General features: G+C 47.5%; 1 protein-coding gene across 3 annotated transcripts in view; it reads right to left on the bottom strand.

The window, feature by feature from the left end:
* Positions 1-27,874, bottom strand: part of CTBP2 (C-terminal binding protein 2) — a 96,577-nt gene that overhangs the window by 19,424 nt on the left and 49,279 nt on the right. For 2 of the 3 annotated variants that reach the window (XM_065746970.1, XM_065746971.1), the window contains exon 2: positions 22,048-22,207. In XM_065746970.1, coding sequence (XP_065603042.1) covers positions 22,048-22,105 — 58 coding nt within the window. In that variant the 5' untranslated portion in view covers positions 22,106-22,207. Of the gene's footprint in view, positions 1-7,751; positions 9,409-22,047; positions 22,208-27,874 lie in introns of those variants that run through there. The other variant, XM_065746969.1, reaches the window with a different exon arrangement.

Below are 27,874 nucleotides of genomic sequence, written 5' to 3'. Positions count from 1 at the left end.
TTATTTCTGTACAGCACTCCATAGAGCAGCACACAGAGGGCTCGTATCTATGAATCATTTTCACCTTCTGAGTTACGTTTCCTTTCTTGAGGGCATTGCAGTGAGCACGGCAGGATTATCACTCATTGATAGGAGCAGAGTCTGACACATCTGAGTTTTAGGGGGTGTGAACCAGAAACACAGTACGTAGCCTCACAGCAGGAGCAGGAATCTCATGAAGAACTGAAATATCCAAAGCAAAGAAGGAAGCACTCTACTGTGTACACAACTAAACTGCTTTTCAATGGCAAGCACCCAAACCAGAACAATAGCTGCTGACACAGCCAGCACCACACATCCCAGTCAAGCTGACCACAAAGAGCCAACCAAAAGGTGGACAGCCAACACCCATGCACAACACCACCAAACTCAATAGCAATCCGAGCTTTAATAATTCAACAGCATTTAATTGGCTGCTGGTAAGAAAGGTGGAATTCTTCTTTCCATAGCATGACCTGGATGGATCCAGTGTCCGTAAGGCACACCCCGACCTGCACAGCCCAGGCACGGCAGGAACAGCTCCAGTGCTAACAGCCAACTCCTTAATGTACAGAGGAAAAACAGTGCTTCATGAAATATTGATACGCATTTGGAAATTTGACAATTATCTCCAGAGCTCCTTGGTAAAAAATCTGAAAGCAAATAAATAGCAAGCATTTCCTGTACTCATTAGGATACTGAAAAACAGAGAAAGAAACCTACTCGTTATCCATTTGACAAATATAACCTATTATTTTTAATAATGCACAGGCATTCAATGCATGAAATTTACAGCTCCTCTTGCTTAAAGAAACCATTGGTTTTGTAGATCTCATTTTAAGAAATGCAATAAAAGTAAGTTATGTGGAGCTGATTGCTTCTGCAGGAGAGGGCAAAAAAAAAAAAGCTCTCCTACTGCAACAAATGGCAAAGCCACCATTTATTCAGATGGAAGTACAGCTTCACTCACTGCTCTCTTTTGAGAGTGCTTTTCCAGAAAGGAATTCTCAAAAATCAGAAATACTCATTTCTTTGGCTCTTCTCACACAAGGTTCAAAACCAGGAACCTGGATTAAAAAAAGGAGATAAAATGCAGCACGTGGGGCTGCTAATGCAGAAGGCACGCATATCTAAGGGAGAAGAGCAAGTACAGAAAAGCTCTCCCTGCTGGATAAGCATGACAGGTTGCTCAGCACCACCACGACCCACTGGTACTACTGCAGCAATGGCACAGCTGGGACCTCTCAGCCCAGACTGCTGATGAAACAGCACCGCAGCTATCTAAAACAAGTAAGGCATGGAGCTTAAGATCCTTAAACCAAATCTTTCAGTGCTTAAGCTGACAGCTTCCACTCTTACTCAGGTCCACCCAACGTGACCAAGAATTCAATGACAGAACAAGTTAGAGGTCAATAGGTGGGACAATAAATGCCATGGTTAGGTTCTCCCAATTACTTCTTTGTCCCAATGGGACGGCGTAGATGCAGATAAGCTCTCTGCTACCCACACTGAATACCCCCTTTTATCTTTCATAATACATACTAATCAAGACTCCTTTCATCAACAAAGCAAAACACATGTGCTCACATGAACTACTGTACTTTCTGAATATTCATTTTAAACTTTATTATAAAGCATTCAGAGGAAGGCAGGGAACATTACAGATGATTGCGTGTGACATTTCCATCCCTGCTCTTTTTTCACTCTGTGGCTAGGGTGAGAGGCTCCAGCAAGAGCTGCCATAAGAAAAGGCCGATGATAATCCCCACAGTCAGCAGAGGAGTGCGTAGGAGGCAGCTTGAAATCAGGCAGGGATTTTCAGTATTAGAACAAGTGTCAGGACATGTGCTGGGGGGTAAGACCAGCAAAGGTGTCAAGGCTGCATCACCAGATTGTTGCACCTTGGACCTGCAATCCCATACAGCTCCTTGGGGCTCACAGTACCACCTTAACCTCCAAGAGCACACATCCTGAACGCCTCAACAGGACCTCTTTTGATATTCTTTTTTGAGTTATTTTTTTTCCTGTTGAAAGAATATCCTAGATTACTTCCTACCGTTGTGCTTGCTGTCTAAGCAGAGCCCCTTCTGTTTATTCACTCACCAGGTCCATACAACAAACCACGAAGCAACAAACTGCTTGAGAACCAAACCAAATCACTCCTGGCAAACGCTTCTGACTGTGCAGAAGCGCTGATCCAAATGGATAAGGACTAATGCACCAATTATATTTTTGAGAGCTGCTCTTCCCACTTTCATGTACGTATACATCCACATCTATAAATAAAACATCAGACTGCCTATCTTGGCTGTACCAATCAGTACTTACCAAGGACCCTGTAATACCATAATGTGATGGAAAGTACAGTGATAACAGCAGGGCGGCAAAGCCTTCAGCAGCAGCAGCAGCAGCAAGTGAGGACAAACCCAAATACAGCAGCCACAGATGCAGAAACAAAGAAAAGAAGCTGCTTACCTTCAGAAGGCCCCAGATAGGCAGGGATTTCCCGTGAGATCCCCTTGCCTCTGCTGCCAACCCTTAAATGAGGGTTGGGAAGGGGTGGATCCTGGCTCCAGCCCTTCTGGTCACTCAGGTCCACTGTATGCATCTGGGTTGGCCCTGCCTTCCCACCAGGTGCTCCATCACTGCTTCAGGCCCTCATCAGGTGCAGCCATTCAAGCCCTACTGGTCTCACAGAAGGGTTTGCTTTGGAAGAGACCTTAAAGCCCATCCAGTTCCACCTCATGCTGTGGGCTGGTTGCCACCCAGCAGCTCAGGCTGCCCAGGGCCCCATCCAGCCTGGCCCTGCAGACCTCCAGGGACGTCCAGTGACACCACAGCTTCTCTGGGCAACCTGTGCCAGGGCCTCATCATCCTCTGACTAAGTTATTCTCTTCTGACATCCAACCTAAATCTCCCTCAAAGCCTTGGCCTATCACTCTCTGCCCATTCTCCCAGCCCCTCCTTGGCTGCCTCTATTTGCTATTGGCCTCTCAATCTCCTAGGTTAGGTCAAGACTTCCCCAGCAACCTGAGACCTGGACCCAGCCTACTGGGCACAGGGTGACCCCAGGCAAGCAGGCAGGGCAGGAAGCACATCTCAATGTGCCACGGGACCCACACATAAGCCGATTGCTGGCCTTGACACCCTTCGCATTGGGGTAGAGGGTGGAGGAAGGCAAGCCAGGCACTAATCCTCTCCATCTGCTCTGCAGCAGCTAATTGGATTGTGAGTGTGGAAGGCAAGGCCCTGGGATGCTCCCAGACCTGCTGCTGTACTGCACCAAGCTGTGCATGGGGCGAGGGTCCTGCCATGGACCTTCACTGGGAAGGAGAGAGCACCACTGCATTGGAAAAGAGCACGTGAATAAAAACATCAACATTTCATCTGTAACAAAGCACTAGAAACAGAAGGCAGAAGAGGTTGTGAATTAGGTTTTCTCCACCAAAAGCCAGCGGAATGCTGTTAATGTCAGGTTTTATGTATGCAGAAGTCAAAGGCTCATCTGCAAGATGCTATATTTAAACATTACTAATATTTATCCCGTGTCTGCAGCATTTATTCTAAATCAGTGGCTTAATAACTCCGCTCTTCTGCTTTTTAAGGATTCACCTCAGCACCCGCTCCACTTTTTGAAATGACAATTCAGTCGTGCAGCATTTTCATGAACGTGGTCTGCGGCGCGATGCCATGCGAGAGACAAGAAGGAATCTAAAAACGTGTAATATAATAATCATCAGAAACCTTTAACATTTTTTCCCCTCTATGAACGCTAGGTTTGTAGCTATGGAAACGACTTATGAGGAAGCTAAAAAAAAATTGTCAGCAAATAGAGCCAAAGGACTCTCTGGCTATGTGGAAGTCCTAACAATGATAGAGATCTACAGGATAAGAGGAAAGTGTAAATTGAAGATGACAACACTTGTGCATCGACAACATGTTCTCCTCTGACAGGCCAAACTCATCTTTCTTGCGATGGCACCGAAGTCAATGAATTGCACCTGGAATGAGTCTGACACTTTATACTGCTTTTGATAAAGCCATTACAAAAAGCACATTTCAACTTTTAAGTATTTTAGAAGCGCATTCTCTGCCCTCAGTGAATCCCGTGTTCATATTGGCTGAGATAGTGTTTTGTCAAGTCAGACTGCAGCTCCTCTCCTGCATGCTCTGCTCCAGCTACGCACTCTGTTAATGACAGCAGCTCGAGTAACACCAGTTTCAAGTCCCACACGCAACGCACATCTGCACACTCATCTGCTGCAGTCAGGTTGGTGGGAGTTTGCACGTGCAAATGATGCTAAGCCAGGTCTTTGTGAGCCTGCTGCCCAAACTCAGTGCGACTTTTATTCCCACTTTGTCCCCATACCACACCACAAACCATGGCCACCACGACAGCAGGCACCAGCAAGATTCATCTGCTGATTTCAATCAGATGTTTCTGTGTGGAAGTTACAATCCCAGTGAAAATAATGAGCCCATGGTTTTGCTGGTGAATGCCGTGCAGACGTACCTCACCTGGAGGAACACGCTCCTTGGGAATGGCTCCAAGGACTTGCTATGGTCTGTCAGGTCAATGTGCAAATTAAATCAGATTTATTCAGTGCATGGAGCTTGCTGCGGTGCCGCTTCAGTCCGGATTGTTAATTGAGCTGCTTTACATGTATACATTGTGATTACACGGCACAATCTGTACAGAAAATGTAGTGAAGAAAACCTGCAGCTGATTTCTGAACTGTTTGCTACACGGTACGTTGGGCAGAGAACAAACCAACATCAACAAATGCTCATGCAATTTATACTGTGCATGAAATATCACTGCTACACTCTCTCTGCCCATAAAAAGCGACTGCAATTTCAACGCATCACTCTTAAAAGAATGGGTAAATTTAGCTCTTTCAGCCATCCCTGAACAACTGTCAAAGCTCCTGCCCCTGACCATGTCCCCTCAGCCTGCAACCAGTGCATGGTTATCACTAGTTTTGTCTGTCACGGGGTGGAAAATGACAATAAAAAGAATCCCCATCAGGTGTTAAATGGTATCAGCAGAGCTAAGCTAATTGTGGCGAAAGGCATTTTGAGCTGGGCTCTAAGCTGATAAACCAGAAGATGAGTCCCTTTCACACTGCACAGCTTTACTTGCCCAGGGAAGGCAGCCATCCTCAGCCTGGCTTTCCCTGCGTAGGAGGTCGGAGTTTTAACCAGCTCCTACTTGGGTTGGATGCCAAGTGGCCTCACTTCTCCTTTTGTGCAACACCTCCCATACAAGTTGTAGGCTCTTTCTCTGCTTAGAGCAGGAGGGACAATCCATCTTTTCCTGAATACTTAATCAAACCCCAAAAGCTGTGGCAAAAAATCCCTCTGCTCCTACCACAGAATGCAACGCAGAGCATCAAAGCTTGGCACAAAAACACCAACTGGGCGCGTGGAAACAAACTCAGTTTAAAAGACACAGCCCAGCAAGACTTTAAAAAAAACACAACAGCAAAACGATCTGTTTTAAACCTCTGATCATTTACCAACCTTCAACACGTCTGTGGACTGCACAGACATTTTACAGCTCTCTGCTGACCAAGCCGACATTAACCTACACTGACAGAAAATACCTGCAGCCATTCAGGGAGAGCTGAACACTGAACTTGCTTTCACCTCGTGACTCACGAACCACAGCAAAAGCTACAGCCAGGGAGAGCCACGGCTCCCAGACATGCATCCCTTCTCTTCCTGCCGGTGCATACGATGTTCCTGGGTTTAGTCAAGTTTCTGTCACCCCCCCCCGATGGCGTACAAACACTAATGGACCTGCAGTGCTCGTTTTTCACCTCACCGAGTGTGAATGCTCCTTAGCAGTGGTGGTCCTTAAACAGTAATCCCTCAACACCACTCGAGGACGTCGAACCGCCGTGCCACGGCCTTCCCTCTGCAGCAGCTCTTACCTGGGCTTCCACTTCTAAAATACAGCTTAACGGGAAGAAAACCTCTCCGGCTATTTGGAAAATAAAAAGGGGAAATAAATAAAGATGAAGACAATTTTACAGGTCCTACTTCTGCTAAACCTTTCAGGGACTTCAATGAGAAGATAATCTTTCTGTGATTATGTCCAAACCCTCTGGTTGCTTAGCAACACATAATTAAGGAATATGTTTTCAGATCCGCTTTGCAAGCTGGCCATTATCAGATGAAATTACTGGAGCAACAAATGTCATCCTCATGCAAATGAGTTGGTTGTAGGGGGGAAAAAAAAAAAGAGGTTTGAGTAGTGAAAGAGCACAGCAGCTCTGAGGCGCTGCCTGCTTCCTCTTGCTGCACACCGGTAATTCTTTTAAAGAAAATAGATAATATATAGATTTTCAGAGCATAAGGTTTGTGGTTTATACATGAGATGAGAGGCAGGAGGGGGGGCTGCTCGATCCAGAGGAGGCTGCTCCAACGCGTGCGCTCTGCGGTCCCTCGCACTGTTGCTGCAAATACGCTCCTGTGCTCTGCACACTGTGCCAGCCTGTCCTTTTGGGCTCTGGGAAATCAGTGATTTAAAAGTACTGCCTGGGTGCACTGCTCCTGCCTCTGATCCGCGTCAACACAAAGCGCGCTGCCTAACGCTTAAGTGTCGCTATAAATCAGGACCTTACACCAGCTGTATCTAGGATGTGTGAGCATGGAAGAAAGGGCATCCCCTCTCGAGCTGTGTAATTACAGTAAGCCACGGGAAGGGGTGCGCCAACCGGCGGCATTTTGACAACTTTATCACTTCCACTCACAAAATCCTCCTTTATTTAGATTCCTGGGGAATGCCATCACCGCTTTGGCACCGTTTCCACGCCTATAAATGGCAGACTTTTATTAAGGCTTTGTGTGCGTGTGCTTGCAGGGTACATTGTTTGAGGCTTGTTTGTATGGCAGCTCGGCTAAACTACTCAGATAGAAAATTCCCTGCCTGCAGACTAACTACCAGGAAAAAAAGACTTCCAGGGTTTTTCTGGGCATTTTTCAAACAAGTCAAGCCACAGATGAACACATTTTCTAAAATTCCCTTTACTTGGTGGCATATTTTGGGGGCTAGTATCAGCCCAAGCCTGCCCTAACCACTGAGCTGTGTATCTCAGCTTCCGGAATGGGAAAGGAGAAGAGGAGCCACCACTCATTTTTATTGTTCTAGAGCTTAACGACAGGCTTTTAGTTTTAAGCACAGCCCTATTACTTTAACAGCTATATCACTTCCCATATAGGCATCTCCAGAAGGGAATCAGAGGGGTTATTTTATATGCCTGATAACACAGCAAATTAATAATAAGAAGAAAAGACTTAGGTAATGGCCAAAGGTAAGTCGATTCCTGAGTAATGCCATTAGCTACCTGATGAATTCAGTCAAAACCATGCTAACTGTTTCCTTGAGGAACCCATTTGTGCCTGACGACAGCGGCAAGAAGTCGATCTGCAGCAAACCCCGTGGTCCTAATCGCTCAGCGAGCGCAGTATCTAATCTCCCATTCTCCACAAACAACAGGATGGAAAGCTTACCCACAGCTGAAGTTAGCAGAGCAAATAAAATATTTAGAATTTAACCACGCAGGGAGAACCAGCATCTCTAGATCTCCGTAGCCTTATGAGGAAGCTCTTTTCCAAATAGGAGAGGCACCCAATGTTTTGGAACAAAACCCAACTACACTTGCCCACATAAGCGACAACAAAATGATTCTAAACTACCACACAGACAAAGATCCTTAGGAAATTACTTGGTTCGGGTGATGCCATCGTGGACACAATGACAGGAGGCCCCGTCCGCCTGCTGAGCTTCGGGTATGGGGAGAGCTGTGCGGGGAACGCGGGGCCGGAGGGGGCCAGGCTGCCGTCCCCGGGTGCACCCGGCCGGCGGAGGAGCTGTGGGCTGCCATGTGGGCTGGGGGCTGGCGATGCCGCCGTCCGCTCTCTCTTCATCAGCTCCATGGGCACGGTGTAGGTGGTCGGGTACGCCGTTTTGGGGCTGGCATGCGGGTTGGCCGTGGTCATGGGGGTGCCAGCAGGAGCGGCATAGGTGGAGGCCGGCCGTGGGTGCACGTTGCAAGGCAGGGGCGTGTTGTATCCAGAATTGGAGAGGAATTGCGGCCCCTGCGGAGTGCTGGCGGGGTAAGTGGTCTCCAAGAGGTGCTGGGTCGGGGCGCTGGATGGCCGCCGGTGCATCTCCCCACCCCTCGGGGAGGGCGGCTGCAACGGAGGCTGTGGGGCAGTGAGGCCATCGGCGGCCGGTCCCGAGCCCACGCTCACCCCGTAGTCGCCCGGCAGCTCGCTGCGGTGGCTGAAGCTGTTGGAGCGGGTCCTGGGGCGCAGCGATGCGCTCCTCCGCTCCTGCCGCTGCAGCTGCATTTCGGTCTTGTAGTTGTGGGCGATGCGTGACAGCACGCGCGCCTGTCCCAAGTTGGGAGCCACCGACTTGATGTCGTTCTCCTCCATCATGGCCAGCAGGTTGGGCGAGTCGAAGCCCTGCTGCAGCAGCGCGGCGAAGGTGCTCTCCGAGACGCCCTCGGCACGCAGCAATGCCACGAACTCGGGGTCGAAGCTCCTCTTCCCCTCCTGCCCGGGGAAGGCTGTGGGCACTGGCGGGTGGGTCGGCGCCACTGCCATCGCCTCATAGTTGTCGTAGGGGCCCTTGGTGTTGGTGCCCTCCCGGCCTGGCCCGTAGCCACCAGTGGGATCCACCACTAGGCATGTGGGGACAGCCTGCCTGCTGCCCGCTGCCTCGGGAGGCCGCTCAGCCCCATCACCGTAGGCTGGACGGCCGGGGAAGTTTGGTGGCTCCGCTCCATACCGCAGGCCAGGGGGCTCCGTGCTGTACCGCACTGGCGAGACGTCCCTGTTGCGCAGCCGTTGTCCATCCATGGCCATTTTGGGGTCCCTGTAGAGGCGGGCAGCCTCTGGGGGTGCAGGTGGGCGACCTGGGGCCTGGTCCCAGGACAGCCGGCTGCCTGGCACCCCGTAGCCTGCTGGCGGCCGGCTCACTGCCTGGTAGCAACGAGGGTCCTTGGGTGACCTAGCGGCCAAGGACGGGTCGCTGTAGTAATCCTGCGTGCCCCGTCCCGCCATGACTGCCTGCCGGTCACAGTAGGTGAAGTCGGGGACAGAGCCCTTCCTGAGGGGCCCCGAGGTGAAGGCAGCATCCTGGTAGGGGTACGCCTCTTGCTTCAGCTCCGCACCGCCCTGCAAGATGATATCGTTGGCACGGAGGCCCGGCGGCTCATACCAGCCGCCCTCGCCGCCGTAGGTCAGGGAGCTCCTCCGGCCCGGCGGCCTCTGGTACTCGAAAGCATTCTCGCCCTCCCAGGCGCCCTCGTACCAGCCGGCGGCATCCCAGCTCTGCGAGCGGCCGATGTTGGGGTGCTTGCTGGGGATGGGCATCACCGCCGCACCTCTTGCTCCTGCTGGGACGGAGAAATGGAGGCACCTTCCTTCCTTCTCACCGCTTCCCCGGCCAGCATCAACGACAGACCGTGCCCGGCCCGAGCCCTCCCTTCACAAACCGAACGGCGGCTTTATCTTTCCAAGTGTTGCCTGAATTATTAATCCTTCGAAACTTTAGGAGGCGAAGCATGTAACCCGGCCTGGCCACACAGCAGTGGGGGAAGGACCTTCCCAGGCAGCACGGCCGCAGAAGAGGGCCGCTGTGCTCAGCTCTGATGCTTTATCCTCTGCCGCTCGGGACAGTGCGCTCACATGGACAACTGGCCGAGCAGCGCGGGGATTAGGGGCTATAAATAAAACCACTAAAGCCTTTGCTCCATGTGACATCATTTTAGCCCGATGAAATCTCCTGCACCAACCCGGCCAGCAATCTCAGTGCAATTCCTGCCCACGGGGATTTTGTTTGGTGTCGTTTTGCATGTCGCTTTTGACATGTTTGTCACCTGTTTCACTTGTCTCGTAAATTCACCGCTCCTGTCCGCACCCGCGGGGAATGGGCGGTGAGAGAACAACAACGCGCGTGCATCCGCGCGGCCCCACGCACACGTACCAGAATAAAAAGGAAAGCTCCAATGTCAGCTCCATCTTAATCCGCTCTGATGAAATGCTAATCCACTGCACACAGCTAAGGACAAATTAAATGGGAGCAAGCAGGCAGGCCTATAAAAAGACCAGTGCTGGATACTCAGGAATACAAGAGCGATTCGAAATTAGTTAGGTATCTGTTTAACACTTTATGGATACTGTAATTTGCTTTGGAAATTACATTTTTTGTTGTAGTTTCCAATTAGCTATACTAACTAGGCACCATAAGGATTCCTTACATTATTATCATAATACGCAAATCCTTTCATCATCCCAGGACAGAAAATTGTGGAGGTGTAATCTGGAATGTATGATTTTAAGACCCTACCAGAGGTCACAAGACAAGGAGGGAAGGATCAAAGGATCTAAACCCCGGCCCTGCCAAGCAAGAAGGAGTAAGAGACTTCTGCCTATTATCTCCCGCTTCCTTCAGAAGCAAAAATACATGTTTATGAGACGGAAAAACACTCAGAGACATCAGACAACACTCAATTTGTATCTCAGTATTCATATGGATTAAGGATCTTCTTTTACAGTCAGAAGGATTTAGATGGAATCACACCAAAGGAAAACTATTTGGAAATGTAATAAAAATTACCATATACAGTTACCATTTTCAGAGGAGCTATTAAAATGGTTCTCCAAAACACAGATCTAAGTTCTCATGTGCTGCTTTTGCTCACATACTCCTTTTCCTAGAAGAACGGGTCATCCAGTACTCATGCAGCAAATCACTGTGAGTGGAGCAACATTCTCCTTTTCCAATTAAAACACTTAGAAGGAAACAATTCCATCCCTCTCTGCTGCAGTCACCAATTTCTTCACCTCAAACACGCCCCTTCCAGGACGGACGCAGCAAAGGGGGAACAGCCACCTTTTGTCTGCTTGCAAGACAGCTTGTGCGTTTTCACTGCTAATCCTCAATAAATATTTAGTGCACTAGCCATCACATGATAGACCATTGTGCTATTATGATAGCTAAATCACTAATACAGTCTAAAGCTTCTACTTGCCTATCATACTAATGCCTCTGGGCTATATTTCTGACCCAAATACTGACAGGATCTTTGAGTAATCCCTAAATTTCTTTATTGCAGTAAATATTACAAATCCTCTTCAAACATTCTCTCCTCCAATTCTGTCTCCAAGAACCACAGCCTTTAAAATTATGTTGGATATTACACAGACATGCAAAACATGGGCCCCAAAAGATTATTTATGCAATTCGCAGAGAGTATCTGATTGGCATCATATTGAATTAACTAACGAACTTAAGGCACATTGGAAAATTTCTTCTTTTGTGAGAATCAAAATGGGAAGACACATTTGTGGCTTACAAATAAAGCAGAGAACATTCTAACAAACAAAAACATTTTATTACAACAACATTTTGGCAAAGAATAAAATGTATTCCCCACTGGATATGGAGGGATCTGTTCCATTTGTTTGCTCTGAAGCAGCAGAAGAAAAGTCCTAAAAATGTATATGTAAGAATCATAAAGTACTCGTCTATAGATCAAGGGCATCTTCCATCATTGTTTTCAAATAAATTGGTAATGAACTTAGCCACCACGCTAAGCCCTTGTTGGCAATGGGAAAAAAACATGTCACAGAGAAATTAAATTCTCTACGTGTTGATCTTGAACAACTGCAAGGGAAGCCAGAAGGGAGCTCTGAGCATTTACTGCCTCCGAAAAAAACAATGGCTTCAATAAGCCCTTGGGTCGCAAGATGGGCACATGAAGAAACTTCACCCAACCCAACAGACCAAGGAAGGCCACTGTGCCCTGTTCCAGTGTGGGTTCAGCAGGAGCTGAAAATCCATCTCCAGGATCCCCCCAGCCCTGGGGCAGCTCGCACACCCACAGCATCAGTCCCTCCAGGTGAAAGACTCCGTCTTCAAAAGGAAAAAAGAAAAAGAAAAAAAAAAAAAAGCTGATCAAGAGATTAAATGCTCTGGTATTTCAGACCACGTGAAAAATGCACAGCTGTGACTCGGTATGCTGGGCTTCAGTTTGGCATTGGTATTATAGTACATTTTGCTAACAACTACAGAAGTCTCCTCTGAAAGAAAAAAAGGATGAGAAGGAAGGTGGGCCCACCACTCAAACACCATGGTCAGAATGGACAGAATGAGATCTGCTTCTGGAAATCACTCCCAGTGGGCCTGGAACAAGCAACCTCCACAGTGGCAAAGAGCTCAGCTTTCTTCCAGCAAGGAGGAAGCCTGTTACACACGTAAAAACTGTAATGAGAAATCAGGATGCTAAATCTGTAACACAGATTTGTAAACAACATCTTTTGGTGTCTGCAGCGCTGACTTGGGGGAGAATGGATGTGAAATGTAATTCACAATGATATAAAACATTTCATTTCGAATTCCGAGAGCAAGCTGCTGGAAAGATTACCCTGGGTAACAAAATAGTACACTTTCTCTTCATTTTGCTTTTTATGATGTTAAAATACTCTTCAAGTACAAGTTTAAATGTTGTTTCTGCTGGAAACGTGATCTTTTTTTTAAACACGGTAAAGTCCTGATGTTTTCTCCCAAATTATTTTCGTATGGCAGACTGTAGAACTGAACCAACATTTACCAAGTGTCAGCTTGCCAGGTCTGTGGCTAAAACTAAGGTAGATCGGTACTGAGAAGACTGTTTCCCCCACTGAGCCACAGAAACCCCACCTGTGGTAGTGAGGAATCCTCCAGAGAATAACCACATCTCGTGTTAAGGGACAGAGCAGGTTATCTGAAAACCCAGGCTTTATACTTCGCTCTGCCACTGTCAGCAAGCAAATTGCTTAATTTCTTAGTCACAGGTTCCCCTTCCATCAGGGGGGGTATAATAATACAGCCCTATCACGTTCAGATAGTGTTAAGATTAATCTGTGTTTGTAATACGTTTCAGGTGACAAGGTACAAAGCAGCAGAGAGCTAACGGGGGGATAAGTGGCTCTGCCCTCAGTGCCTGCACTTGGACTGCATGTGACAGTGCCCGGGGGCTTGGAGAGGAAAAGGAGATGTACACACGTGCATAAATCTTAAAGAATAAAAAAACTGGGGGAAGAAACGCGGGAAGAAAATGTTCCAAATCCTCGGAAATGAGCGCGCTTGTGAGAATCTGGCTCTGCAGACATCTCTCTCGCAGCAGCAATAAGCACTCTGAGTAGATGGACTTCCTAATGGTCTCCCGAAATTAGAGACGTACAAAGAGAAAATTAGCGGGATTGTGCAAGAATCATTTTCAATAATCAAAGGAACAGAACAGCATCTAAAGCACTCAGTGCTTGAACCCATGCCACGTGCTTTTACCTATTTCCAACCCAGAAGCAGAGATGCTCTTTAAGTTCAACAAAACCCCCCTCAAACACCAACTCGGTGCATTACAGCAGAACTGTCTGAAGATCAGCTGATCATCAAGCAATCACTGCCTCTGTAACTCTGCATTTTGATGACTTGAGAGCACAAAACAAAAGCTGACGTCCACGTGTAACCCAACCAAGGATGGGTGGATGGAACCACTGGCTGGCATGCACCACGAGCCCAGCGATGCGGTCATACTGCGCCCAACTGGGATCTGGAACTGGGATCAGCTTTTAAAAATGGGCAGCTGCCACCAGTCAGTATGGTGAGAAGAATGTGAGATGCTCCTGAGCTTCCAAAAGGCATTCGTGTTTCAAAACAAGAAGTCCAGCTGCAAAGCATGCTTTGAGCTGTCAGAATCAACCCTTACAGGCTCTTGAATCTTTAACAGGAAACAATTTTGCCTTCGAGTATTGGGAGAGTTCAGTACAAGTTAGTTAGCGTAAAAAAGTATTGCGACATCCCTGGTTCAACAGAGGGATAATAAATATATCAGCTGTATCCCTAATACCATGCAACTGCACCCTGCCAAGGACTGCAAGACTAAAATCATTCTGGATGCTGAACAGCAGTTGAAATCCAGCAGACAAGGTTCATTGGGCGCATCACTCAACAATTTGCCAAGATCTCATCTAGGGATGCTCTTAAAAATAATCCTCTGGAAATCACGTCAAGCACCTTGTCTCCAAAACTAGGTATTAGACCTCTAGGTCAAAATTCATCATTTTTAATAAGAGTTCGGAATCAAGATTTAAATAGCACGTGTAATGAAAAGCATGGGAATTATATCTGTCCCAGATAGCAGCACAGAAATCCATTGTTAAATGAACATATATTGTAATTCTGAACTCTGCCATGCATGTCTGGGCTTTGCAAAAAAATAATTAATTATTAGGTTGTAACACGGTCCTGAGGAGATAAACAGGCTGAAGTGCAGGCTGTCTCCTTGCTTTACTTTCCCTGATGATGCCCAGTGCTTGAAACATGCACTTTTCTTTCAGACTCCACACAAATATATGGCTCTGGAAAAGGCTGCTTAGAGAGGTGGTGGATCTCCTCTGGAGACATCCCAGACCCACCTGGACACCAACCTGTGCAACGTGGGCTGGGAGCTGCTTGGCAGGGGACTGGACTCGATGATCTCTGGAGATCCCTTCCAACCCCTACAGTTCTGTGACATATATACATTATTTTGGCTAAAAAATATGTATATATTTTTAAGATTGACATATTTTATGATCACACTGCAATAATGAAAGATTCCCACTGTGGAGTGATCATCCTTGCAGGCACATCTTACCACACCCCCCAAGACTCCATGGGGACAGCTCCTGCATGGCAGGGATGACCCCAAGGCTGAAGCTGGCAGCCCCGTGCCCCTTATTTTGTCTGATTGGCTGATTCAGTCAAAAAGCTGTTAACACCATCTGGCAGTGACACTACTTTCTCCTAAAACTGATAACTATCAGCTATTTTGTTCAGCACAACTATTTACTAGTGAGTTTTGAGGTGCTAGGTGGCAGTAGAGAGCGTAAAAAGACAACAGAAGTTAATAGAGTTAAGCCAGTGGGCTACGTGAAAGTGTCGGTGAGAAATTATCAACGCCATTTAAGCTTCAGGCAACAAAAATGAACAACCAACTCTAGAACACTTGCCCTCTCAAGAAAGCCCTCAGATATAACACACATAATGAAAACCTTCACTGTTTTGGCAGAGATCCACTACATCTGCTCGTGGATACCAAAAAATATAAAAGAAAAGTTGGGTAATGCATTTCTCTGTAGCTTTATTTTACTATAGAGCCAGATGTCCCACTCCTGTCAAAATATTTACTGGTAAATAGTCAGCTGAGTCAGTATCAAACCTAAACATTTGGTCTGGATCCAGACATCGTCAATCCTTAGGAGACAGACATGAGTTTTTCCTAGTGTTTGGGAGGAAAATCCATCCCATTCTCATCTGCCCTTGAGGACCGATCCTTTTCCATCACATATCTGGAAATATGTCTTAAGGCTGGAGAAAATGGAAAAATACAAGGTGGACTTAAGATGTTGTATGCATATTAAGTTGTCATCAACGTGGGCTTAAATGCAAGGACAACACAACGGAAGCATCTTTTCCTACCTATGTGCACACACCACTCAAGCCACAGGAGAGAGGAGCTCCACATCTTGCAATAGCTTGAGTCACATATCTATTACAAAGAGGGTGCATACCAAACTCGTGATTTTTTTCTTCCTGTAACCTTATCTAAATGTGTCGTACCCTTTACCGGTTGCCCGGGGACTTTGTCAGGCTGGCTTCCTATCTGGCTCAAGTCCTACATCTTTGTTGTGCATATCCCCCTGTGGCATGTCACTGGAGGTAGACTGCACAGGAGTGAATGCTTATAGAAAAGGTCTATGCAAAGCTGGAAAACTACTCGAGGAGCCCACACCTCACTGCTGTAAGGACAACAGCCTGCTGGGAAACAGGAGGTACACAGCAGCACTGCCACAAGGCAGAAAACGTCCACTCGCACGCAGCACAAAGTGTCGATGCAGCTCAGCAAAGAATGGAAGAAAGTCACTAAGTTTGGACAACATCTGTGAATCCACTGAGGTTGCCAGAATTCTCTTCATCCACAGGATTCTGTCTGATTAGCCAGAAAAAAAAAATCTTAACACTGTTACAAGTACTATTAACAAATGGGTAGCTAAGAACAATGTTGAATGGCACACTTCCCAGTGCCTAAATTGGTACGAGCCGTAGCCTAGCTTTTGTCTGAACTTAAAGTGATCTCTGAAACCTCCATAGAGGCTGATGGACTTCATCTGAAGCCTTGGTGGGGAGCTGAGAGCAGCCAAGCAGAACTTCGGAGACCAAATCAGCACAGGGCACAATGGAAGAGCATCTGACAAACAAACTGCCTACTCTCTAGGCAAAATGTGGCAAGCAACCCTTCCTTACAACCCTGATGCTTTAGGTGCTGAGGTGGAAACTTAAAAACAAAAATATATAAGAAGTTTTACATCAGGGGGAAATCCTGGTACTGTGTTTTATAATCAAGGAACAAAGTCAAACGCATCAGACAAAAATAAAGGTCTACATTTGTTCTAAATAAGTCAGTTTTACTCAGGACAAGCAGTTTCTTCCACGTTTGATATCATCTTTAACTCATTGTTTCTCATCAAATGACGAGTGGTGATAACAATTTCCTGAGATAATAGGATTCTATTTCTAAGCCGTAAAAATAAGTACTATCAGATGCTACTTGACATTCAAATTTCCAAGAATGGAAGAAAATCCCTCCACCCAAATATCAAACATACTAATTTTGGCCACAGCTACGTTATCCAAAGGAGCAAGCAGCTTTCCAGTGCTGCCCAGTCACTGCCCAGACCTGCAGACAGGCAGCACTCCTGAACAGGGATGCCAAGCACTGAAAGCAGTTTGATTTTATGGCATTACATGTATCACAGTGCTTAATAACTGGCTATTTCCTGCACAGTATCATGCCAACAAAACACTAAGGTGGGAAACAACAGACTAAGAATTTGGTTCCCTGGCACAACTTTCATTCTGACCTCCTGGTTTTCCAAACAGTGCTTCCACAGGTGAAGCTCCTCTATTTTTCAGCCCAAATAGATTGCACCTTCTGAATGAGAACCTGTTCTGGTTTTTGTTGTTATGGGTGTGCGAGCCCAGATCTCCGGGACACACTGTACAAATACTGCTGAAAAGCCAGAACCACGACAGTTCTTCAGGGGCTCAGCTGTCAAGGGCATAAGGAAGTGCATCACGAGCAATAATTGACTGTGGGAATATTAAGAACACTTTTAAGGATGAGAAACTGAAATAAAGGGCACCCTGACAAAATTCCAGGGCTTTATTTACCAGCATACCTGGCATTACATCGTGCATTTATTCAAGTATTACTGTATATGCTTTGCACTGACTTCCATCACAGACAGAAACGTGGCACTCCTGCCCACCTTGAAATGACTCAACCATCCCCACACGGCCACAACCAAGATAAACTCACCGATGACAAAACCACCCCTTCCTTCCCCACATTCCCTCCTGCATTTCACAGAGGGGCTCCCACCATTGCTCCCAGGTGTCCTCTGCAGAAACCCTCCTTAGTGAGGCCACGGTCAAAATCCACAATCAGCACCACCACTGCAACCAAAGAAACAACGTGATGTTGGCCTGGCCAGGAACAAAGCACTGCACAATCTGTCCTGATTTTGCATGATTCTTCTTCTCTCCTGCTCCTCTTCCTTTGAACAGGCACAGAACTGATGGGGAAACATGAGAAAGGAGAGAGTGCTCCATCCCGTCTTGAAACTATAGCATCTGGAAGGCAAACAGCTGGGGGGAATAGATGCCTGTAGCTCCAAAAGCCAAGAGACCCTGTGCACTGAGCACTGGAAGCACGACGTTTCTGCGTAGGCACTTATCAGCCACAAAGGCCCTAAAAGCAAACATGCAGAGCTTGTGTGGCACTTCCAGTGGTTGTGCAGTAGTACAAGGCACTGACAGCCCAGGTGGCACATAGTGATGTGTAAGGACACGCTTCCCCATGAGATAATGACAAATCCCAAAGTGAGAACTCCATCAGGAAATGCCTGGGCTCACTTGGCCTTGCCATTATTTTTCCTCTTCGCTTCATCTCAAGGCTGCCACTTTCTGGGTGTGTGTTGAAAGCTTATCTGACTCATAAATGTCAGTGCAAACTTTAACCTATAAAGCCAAGCATTAAAATTTCATGGCACTGGAGCTGCAGACAGCAGGGCTACGGGGCAGAGGAAGCACCAGGGATCACTGGAGGGGAACTCAGTGGGGGTGGGAAACCTGAGCTTTACATGGAGGCAAGACACTGCCACCAGCATCCTGGCTGTGCCACCACTACTGCCTCACCCCTGCTGAGTATCCCCTGCAACTCAAGGGGGATGCAGAGGGGTCCCCTAAAGTGACAGCACGCTCAAATGTCCACCAGTGTCCAATGGGGACGCGTGTGAGCTGCATGAGCTGCACTGTGTTTGAAGGCCAAGAAACGGCCCCAAATTTGGGAACAATTCAGGCACGCTCCTGGCACCACAGCCACCATGCTGCACAATTTAGACCCTTTTTTCCCAAGCAGAGCAGGAGGACGCTGTGGCTTCCACGCTGCACGCTGGGGGCTCTGCTTTGTTTCCAACACAGCAAAACCAACATTCCTCAGCATCTCCCGCTTCGATGCGGCTCAACAGTTTTTGCTGGAACTTGTGGGTTTTTTTTCCCTAAATCTACCCCGAGGTAAAAACTCATCATGAAATGGAAAAATTTCAGCTCAAACAAATGTAAAAAGTGGCAAAATTACAAGTGAATGGGAAGAGAACTGAACTAAGGGGTGCAGGACAGCTCTAAGTAGACACAGCACCAGCAGCTCCACCTCTAAGGCATATTTGGACTTGCTACGTAATTAGCCACAATGCCACAAACAGGAACTCTGCAAACCACTCTGCACATTATTTTCCAAAGCCCCAGCCCTTCACTGGATCCATCTTTCCTCCCACATGGATCCAATTACACCATCGGCACCCAAACTCTCTGGGACAACCAGAAAAGAAAGAAGGGGGTGAGCTAAGGCTTCGTTTCGTTCCGATGGGCACCACAGACTAATTCTTAGCAGGCTGCTCCAAATGGCATTACTGTGGGCTGTTGCCCTAGTATTTATTTATCCCCTTAAGTATGCACCATTATCTCACTTGTAGCTTTCTACAGAGCCAAGCCTGTTACCTGGCGCACAGCTCACCCCCTGGAAATAGCTTGCTTAGCACAAAAAGGAGCTCTGTCACATAAAGACCTCACAACTATATATAAAAAAAGCACGGAGGCACTGTGTAATACAATGAGACCAAACTCCTTTTCCTCCTGGAGGACTCATAAACCCGCACATAAAGGCATTTTCAAAGATACCACCACCCTTTGGACAGCTTGAATTACTTTCTCCATGCCAGATGCACGTTTAACAGACACACAGAAACGCTGCAGCTTCTTAAATGGCTCCTTCAGCACTGCAGCAGTCTGTAAGCTGCTTCCCTCAACATGTGCCTGTTACGTTTCCAGCAGCCCCCTGTTAGGAACTGCTGCTCAGTGGCAGTTTGTGCAGCACGACGCAGACCTGGGGCACTAAGTAGCACTCTTCAGACAGAGCTTACAGCAGGGAGCCCGAGGACGGCTCATCAGAGGTGCTCTGATTGACATCCTTTCCTGTGCGTACCGTAAAAGGGATGGTACAGCACATTGACCTCGTAACAAGCACAGAAATCCCCTGTGTACTTCCCATCAGTTCAACACAGTTTTGCATTCCATGCGTTTGTTTAAAGAGAAAAGCTGCACGAGTGCTTCCACTGAGCAAAGACTCCCAGAATTACTGAGGTTGGAAAAGACCTCTAAGACCATCAAATCCAACCATCGACCCAATAGGAAACTTTCAAGTGACTTTTCTGGACTATGCTGCCCTTGGCTTGATGGAGTGCTGGGAATTCTCAGTGAGCAGCATGCTCCTCCCAGCAGCCTGCTGCAGTAGCTGCCTAATTTCTCATTGCACTCCACCACGTGCTCTGTGCGCCTTTCAAGACAACACCAAGAGAAAAGCCCGTTGGTTTCAAGGTGTGTTTTCAAGCAGCTGGAACATCTGCCCCTCAGGGCTTTCCTACACTATAATCCCAGATGTCTGTAATAAGAAATAGCCACCAGAGATGTCCGTAAGGCTCAGCACTTTGTGAAATCCCACGCCCTTTGCATTTTTCAAGGTAGCTTTTATAATGCTGCTTACAGCGTACAGTCATGATCTGATGCTCATAAATACAAGTGTCTTACAACATGAAGCCCACCCCTAAAATCAAATCACAGCACTTCTGGCAAATGACAAAGTATACTTTAAATAGTTATGTCTTCTGCACGTTTACAGATTAAGAAAGAACATCTTCTGACCAAGAAAGAAGAAAAAAGCTCATATATCAGAGGAAAATAATCTAAACTTCAATCACATCTGAGGCTCTGTTAGCAGGTTTGTCATACAATCCTTTTGAATTTCTTGTACACTCAGCAACTCGATCTGATAGTAAACATCAAACCAGGAAGGCAGCTTTTGAACAGCCGGGCTCAGCTGACACAACTCTTTTAAGTCGAGTTCAAAGTCAATTTTGAAGATGAGATACTGTACTACACCTGAGTGTTTATGACATTCAAAAGGAGAAATATGCAGCTCCTCACTGCAGCACACTCTGGATACCCCTTCCTGGCTCCTCACTTTTTTCTGCTTTGCTTCCCCCCTCCAAAGTCTGCAGGGTTTCATATCCTGCCCAGGGACACAGTGCTGCGTGCACACAAATCCTGTAGGGGATGGGTTAATTAAACAGAGAGGCAGGGCTGCTTCTCCATCTTTTTGTATGACACGATTAAACGAAGACCTGATTTTCTGGTCCCATCAGCTGTTCTCTGAGCTCTAGCATTCAGCTCCCCATCAGTGCTGCTGCTTTCTGGGCAGTGCTCAGTGCATTCATGGGGCTCTGCGTGTGCAGGAGGGCACGAGGCTCACCGTGATCTAAAGCTCAACAACTCAGGACAAGTGAAGAGCAACAGCTCGGCCATGCTGCAGCATGCAATAGCTAACACTAATATCCATCCCAAACCCACCCTGTTCCACTGCTCAGCATTTTATGCTCCCTGGCAGCTCCACAAACCCCACACACTTCGCTGAAATGGACGCAGTACAACTCCCACGTGAGCTCTGCGCTTTCATCCAGGAGTAAAATCTATCTCACTCTGTTGGCATTCAAGAAATACAGCAAATTGTTACCCTGCAGGCCTGTTCAACTTCAGAGCAGATACAAACTGGAGCTCCTTAAGAGACTTGACTTACAGTGCTTCCTAAAACAATATTCTGCTTTTGCTATTGACAGTAAAACTTCCACGAGCGCCAGTTTTCATTAAAGAAGTATCACAGCGTACACCTGAAAGTCAGAGGCTGTTTGCCATCACTTGACTCCCATTGTAAGTAACTTCATGTGAGCTACAATAGGAAAAGGTTAGCTACAGACTTCTGCTGGAAAATGGAATAAATAGAAGGAAAGAGTCAGCTGTGCCACTGTAACATACAATTAATAAAGAACAATTTACAGCAAATCTGTCTTATCATCACACACCAACAAAACAAAAGCCATTTTAACCATCTGCTCCAAAGCATAGGAAATATCACAGGATGGCTTGGGTTGGAAGGGACCTCGAGGGCCATCAAGCTCCAACTCCAATATACTTCAACGACTATTAATGAAGGAAAGCGATGGCTGTGAGAGAGTGGAGGACTCTGAGCTTTACTCGAACTCCCCAAGGTAGCAGGGCAGGGCTCGTGCCAGCAGTGTGGGACACAACACCCAGTGTGTGAACACGACTGTGGGGAGGAATGAGTGGAACCAGGTGTCCCTTGCCAGTATTTCAACACCAATACGACTGCAGTTTGTGTCAACCCAGAAGATGGGAGATCCAGCCATGGACCTGGATCTCACTGTTACTGAGTGCTGTAAAAAACAAGGACAAGTGAGGTCATTGTACCTTAACGGTCTGTCAGCTTTCATAGAAACGCTGGAATATCCTCTTACCTTCACAAATTCTGTCCAGTCGCTGCCGCTTGACTTTGTGTTTATCTACAAGTGCCATTCTTGATGGTAGTTTCCAACTTTCTGATTCAAAAAGCAAAGCAGTCCCCCAGGAACTCAGGAAAACTCACAGGAGTCGGCATGCATACCGCCAGTATCGATCCTGTCGAGAGGAGAGGAGCTGGTCAATAGGATTTCCGACCCACCCAGCTCAGCAGGCTTTCTGCAGCCAAGGCTGTGGGTTTAGCACTTCCAGCCCTGCATCCCTCCAGATCCTACACTGCCAACCAAGCGTGCAGCCCCTTTATCTTCCCTGGGATCAGAAAACCCAGCATCGTACAACGAGAACCGCCAAAGCGCTGCCTGGCCTTCCGAGTTTTATTTCTGTCTTAAACATCTATTCCTAGCAGACAAAATCCATTAAGCTATTTTGTAGGCTCACAGATACTGAAAGATTATTAGAGAGTACGTAAAAAAGGGAAAGCAGCTTTTGCTTTGCTGGTACTTTCACACACACAGACATACACACAGCCACTTTTCACATCTTCTTTAAGCCTGGCCCAGCAAAAGGCATCAATGGCCCCTGACTTTACAACCAGACCTTGATGCATGTTCCAGCTGCCACCGTGGCCCCGACCCTCCATGCTTCCTACTGTACACGCATTTAAAACGCCATGAAATAATGCAATCCATACATCCTGACATTTGCAAAGGGACAGCAGCTGCAGGGTCTTCTGCTTTGTGGTGACACGGACGAAGAACCTGAACCTCCTCTCTCAGATGGGTCGCTCCGATCTCTACAGAAGGTTCTGAGCCGGGCTCAGGTCAGCACAGCGTGTGCCCCAGCAGTGGCATTGCAGGGCTCAGGGCTGAGCCTTTCACACAGCTTCTACAGTCGTGTCAATGAATGAAGACACGAGGAGATAGTTCAGACTGACAGCTGAATTCTAACAGCCCAACGTGGCACACACACCGATTTTTAACCTACTTGCATTATACAGCCAGCAACTCAATATTAAGCGATCCTCTTGGATGCTTTAAGAAGACATGCGCACAGATACGAGCTCCAAGCCCTCCAGGGATTCATCCTGCCCCCAGCACCACCCTTTTAAGTCCATTTCACGTTGCCAAAAGAGCAGAACTAGTGGAAACAAAGGCCTTACCCAGACAGAAGGGGAAGACGGGCACGAGGAGCGAGAAATCCTCTCCCAAGTGGCCATCTGCACCCAGCTGCAAGCCTCGGCCGCTCTGCCTGCAGCTAAGACAAGTGATGTCCTCATTGGAAACCTCAGCTCCCCACTCCACGCAGCACAACCAGGAGCACTTCACTCATCCTGACAGCACAGCCACGCAGTCCCCTCGGTGGCTTTATCCCTCTGGGTTAACAAACCCACGGGCTGGGCTGTGCACGCCGGGGTGAGGGCTCTAACAAAGCCGCTGCAGAGCGAGACGACAATTTCATGGAGATTACTGTTATTATTATAAATGGTTATCAATTATGCATCACGTTGATAGTTAATTTATAAAAGGAAAACGGTTGTGTTGGTACAACTGAATTCTGACTCAGGGAAGATGGGCGATTTCCTGGTAGTTAATGGCCAATTTCCCAGCAGCACAACTGCAGCGTAATCTCTGAGATTTATAGCAATAATTAATTGATTTTTTTTTTAAACATAGGGATGCTAAAGAGCATGATTCCCACTTCCATTAATTATTAATGCCACCCTTTAAAAGAAGCAGAAAACTTCCATTCCAGAGGCAGAAGCTTGCAACAGTCAAAGCATTTTGTCCAACAGGAATTACACTGCCAGCGCAGCTAACGCAAGGGCAGCATGTCCATGAACAGATGGAGACACGTGGCTCCTCTAGTCTATTAAACCCCAGTACAACTTTGGTGGGATGGAAATCCCACCCCTACCAGTGGGTTATAAAACAGTCCCTTTGGAAGAAAGAAGTTACCGTTCCGTTCTGAAAACGCTCAGAAGGTTCACTATGCTGTATCTGCCACTCTTTTTTCCCCCCCCCAAACAAAATGGATACGCAAAGCATCTTTAGTTTTGACAGAGTGCATCTCCTGATGGACAAACGCTTCCACTGAAGTTTTCTTCCTGCCATCTCCATTTCTCCCTGAGGGAAAACTTCCTGCTGCTCCTATCAGCAGAATCCCACACAGCTTAACACACCCTGTGCAACCCAGGCTGCTTTGGCATGGATGGGTTTGGACTCGATGATCTCTGGAGGTCCCTTCCAACCCCTGCAGTTCTGTGACTGTGTGACAGTGGCCATGAATGGGCTCCTTCCTAATGACTCCAACCACTCCATCGTCATGCGATGGGTGCCTACGATGACACAGACCAGCATGAAAAGCATAGCTCCGAAGCCTCATTAAACCTGCAGCAGGAGCTTGTGAGCAGGCCTTGGCAGGGCTGGGTGAAACAGAGCGTGGTGCTCCCCAGCCTCTGTATGGAGCTGAGGAAGAAGAGCTCTTGCATTTTGCAGCAGGAAGGATGGAACCAGCTGTGCTCCCAACTTCCATCTCCCCCGGGCGATTCCTCCATCCAACCCAACTCGGGACCCGCTGCTGGGCTCAACGTCCTCCAAAATCAAATAAACACAATCAGGCAAGGCAGGGCAGAAATCACGGCCAGCAATTAAAAGACAAGAAAACCTCATTGTACGAGGGAATGCGAGAGAGGGAGGCAGGCACAAAAAAACTGTACTTCATCTTCAGCGAGATTAGGAAACAAGTGAAGTGATTTACATACAATAATTGCATGTCCGTGTTAGCCTCCAACGGTGTCTTTCAAAATGGAAATTTTCCCGAAAACCCTTGGACATGATGATAGCCAGCAGTTAGTTAGTTATTTAAAGAAGGACTGCACTTAAATGCAATGTTTCAGGAGAAAAAAAGTCATCCCGAAGTAACACACTGAGATAGCTTCTTAATACCACCTGTCCAATACCACAGTCCATGAGCCAGAAAATGAGAGAAGAGCTGTACCAGGGCTTATTTTTTCTGCTTTCAATGGGAAATGAAAAGAAAGAAAAGGTGATTTTCCAAAATAAAACGCTCTGTTGGACAGAAGGATTAAGAGAGGCAACTTTCCTCTCCCAAGGCCCTCTCTCTGAGCCCCGCTTTAACGTCAGGGGTACACAGCACAGACACGGGCAGCATCTGCTCTGGTGTGGGACTCCTCTTTAACTTCAAATACGAGTGTATTTGTAACTGCATGCACACGCTCCCAGGCCCTTGCTGGAGCCAGAAACCTGCTGCTCACCATTTCCATCCATGCTTTTTATCCTCTGCAAATTATAGCATCAACAAAATGGAGATTCCCCCCCCCCCCGGAAAAAACTCATGGCCCCGTAACCTACAAAATCTCCCATGTGCTAACAGCAAAACATCCTTCCACGTGTCTACCCTGGGTAAACAGAAACAGAAATCCCATCCCAAACAATCTGATGATACCACAGACCCTTTCCTGTGCTCTTGGGAAAGGAGAAATTCCTGGAGCTGGAAGCACCTCCTCCAAGGGATCCGCCTTGGTGCTCCTTCAACACCGACACAGAGAGTGGGATCAAGTGCACTCTCCACAAGTTTGCTGGTGACACCAAGCTGAGTGGTGCAGCTGACACAGCAGAAGGAAGGGATGGCATCCAAAGGGCACTGACAGGCTCGAAAAGAGGGCCCACGTGAATCTAATGAGGTTCAACAGGGCACAGTGTGAGGTGATGCACTGGAACTGGAGGGGCTTGAAGGTCCCTTCCAACCTATGTGATGGGTTCTGTGATTACCAAACGTTCTGTAACACTGAAATGAGCCACAGTGAGCTCTCCCTGTCACCTTTATATTAAGATCCAATTTCCCAAAGCTGGATGTCATTCGTGCTATGGTTTGAGCACAGGAGCAGCACTCGGGGCTGTGAAGTGCCTAGGCTTCCATCTGTGGCTGTGACTGCAGTGAGGTCATGCCCGAGGCTTCAGATGTCAGCAGGGCAGCCTGGCTCAAAATGCGAAGAAAAGAAAGGAGACACACAGAGATAATGGCAGGGGTGGGGAGCAGACAAAGCAGGCGGCACAGTGCAGCAGGGACACTTTGAGTCATCCTTCCTCCAGCAGCACATCCTTGAGGGGGGTGCTGCAGGGAGGAGCGGGGCACCAGGAAAGACAGACAGCAACCACTCGATCCCTGCCCAGATCCTCCTTTCAGATGCCTCCTTTGGAAAAGCGATGGCAAAACAATGCTTGGAGCTCACAGCGTCAAGATTCCGTTAAGCACAACAGCTCAGTGGGAACAAAAAGCAGATTAAACATTTATACGGGTGACGAGAACATAGATTTTCATTAGGAAGGATAAAAAAAACCAGGTTATAATAATTATTACTACTTAATGCCTGAGGGATGTCACCCTATGCACGTGGGAAGAGGAATCACACAGTTCCTGCGTGGCTGGGCTTCTCCCGCCCCATTCGATGCCCTCAGCCAACATGTGGGAACCAGGACACCACGAAAAAGGATTCTTCCCAGTTTGTGGGAAAACAATCTCAGCTGTGAAGCAACCCACGGTACAAGGCAGTACCCCCCCCCATGAGCCCTCAGCACCCTCAGAACAGCCAGGGCAGGCCTCTTGCTGCAAAAACATTGCTAATTAGCTTGAGTGCCTTTATTAGTTATTAGTATGATTCTGCTGCCGCAAAGCGTTCAGCGATGGTTTGCATTAAGGCCTCTCCGTGGGAATGCCTGCATGGCTCCGTGGGTGGTGAGAAGCAATTTCTGCCTAGGTGTCTGGCTTGTTTAGAGCCCAGAAACCTAAGGAGCCAAGTCTTGTCCTCCTCTGACTGCTTGCTGCCTCTTCCCCCCAAAAAAGCAATGCAGCAGGTCAGGTGTGCTCCGCAACGAGCCCGCACTCCCACGTCAGCACCTGCAGATGGAGAAATAAAGAGCTCTTCTGCTCTTCACCATACAGAGAGCAGAATATCACGCCGTAGGAGTGCTGAGGAGCTGGTAACAATTTTAAGAAACTCACTATTATATGAGTGAACAAAATGTACCATAACAGCATATGAGCCTGCACATCTGCTGCTAAATTAAACACGCCGCGTAAAGATGGAGACCACATCTTAAAACACTATGCAACAAGATACAGACTGGGCTAAAATAATAAGGCCTCAAAGATGACACAGGGGGCCTGACCCCGCATTCCTCTGTGCCCTTAAGTCACGGGGAGGAGCCCTGTGCTGTGCCATCAAAGCTGCCTGTTGAAGGTAGAAGGAGAATTACAGATATGTATGTAAATGTAAAACAAACAAACATAGAGGTTTGTAGCACTCTCTGTCCACCTTAATGATGCATAAACCATAAGTTCAGTTTTCAGTTGGATCTGGGCTGGTTTTCATTCCTTTTTCCCCCAAATTTCTTTAAGAATTGCAGTGCAGGTTACAAACCCAGATTGGGTTCCTGCAGCCAGGAGGATGCCATGAAGAAAGGACAGCACCCAAGTGCCACAACGGCCACACTGGCACTGGGCAAAGCAACAGCCAGGAGCTGAACCCCAACAATCTGCTAATTAACAACGGGCCTCCTTCAGCCACTCCTGTCTTGTTTTTCTAAGCATAACGCATGCACACTCCGATATTACAGCACGTAATAATGGCCTGGGAAACCACCTTCAACTTTTTAAGTTAGAAAAAGGCATAGAAATAATTGTGTCCGTCTCCAACTGTCTCCAAAGGTCCCTGCCACACTGAAAAGCAAAACCTCGCTCTGCATCCTGCCAGCCTTCTCGGACTGCTCGTACTTTGCACATCTAAAGCTGGACAGAGGCAAGCCT

The sequence above is a fragment of the Cyrtonyx montezumae genome, unplaced genomic scaffold, assembly GCF_038088225.1.
Source record: "Cyrtonyx montezumae isolate F1298 unplaced genomic scaffold, pur_monq_1.0 scaffold_4, whole genome shotgun sequence".
In the NCBI taxonomy this organism is placed as follows: Eukaryota; Metazoa; Chordata; class Aves; order Galliformes; family Odontophoridae; genus Cyrtonyx; species Cyrtonyx montezumae.
Note: the sequence above shows the minus strand (reverse complement) of the source record. Positions and strands in the feature narration are given on the sequence as shown.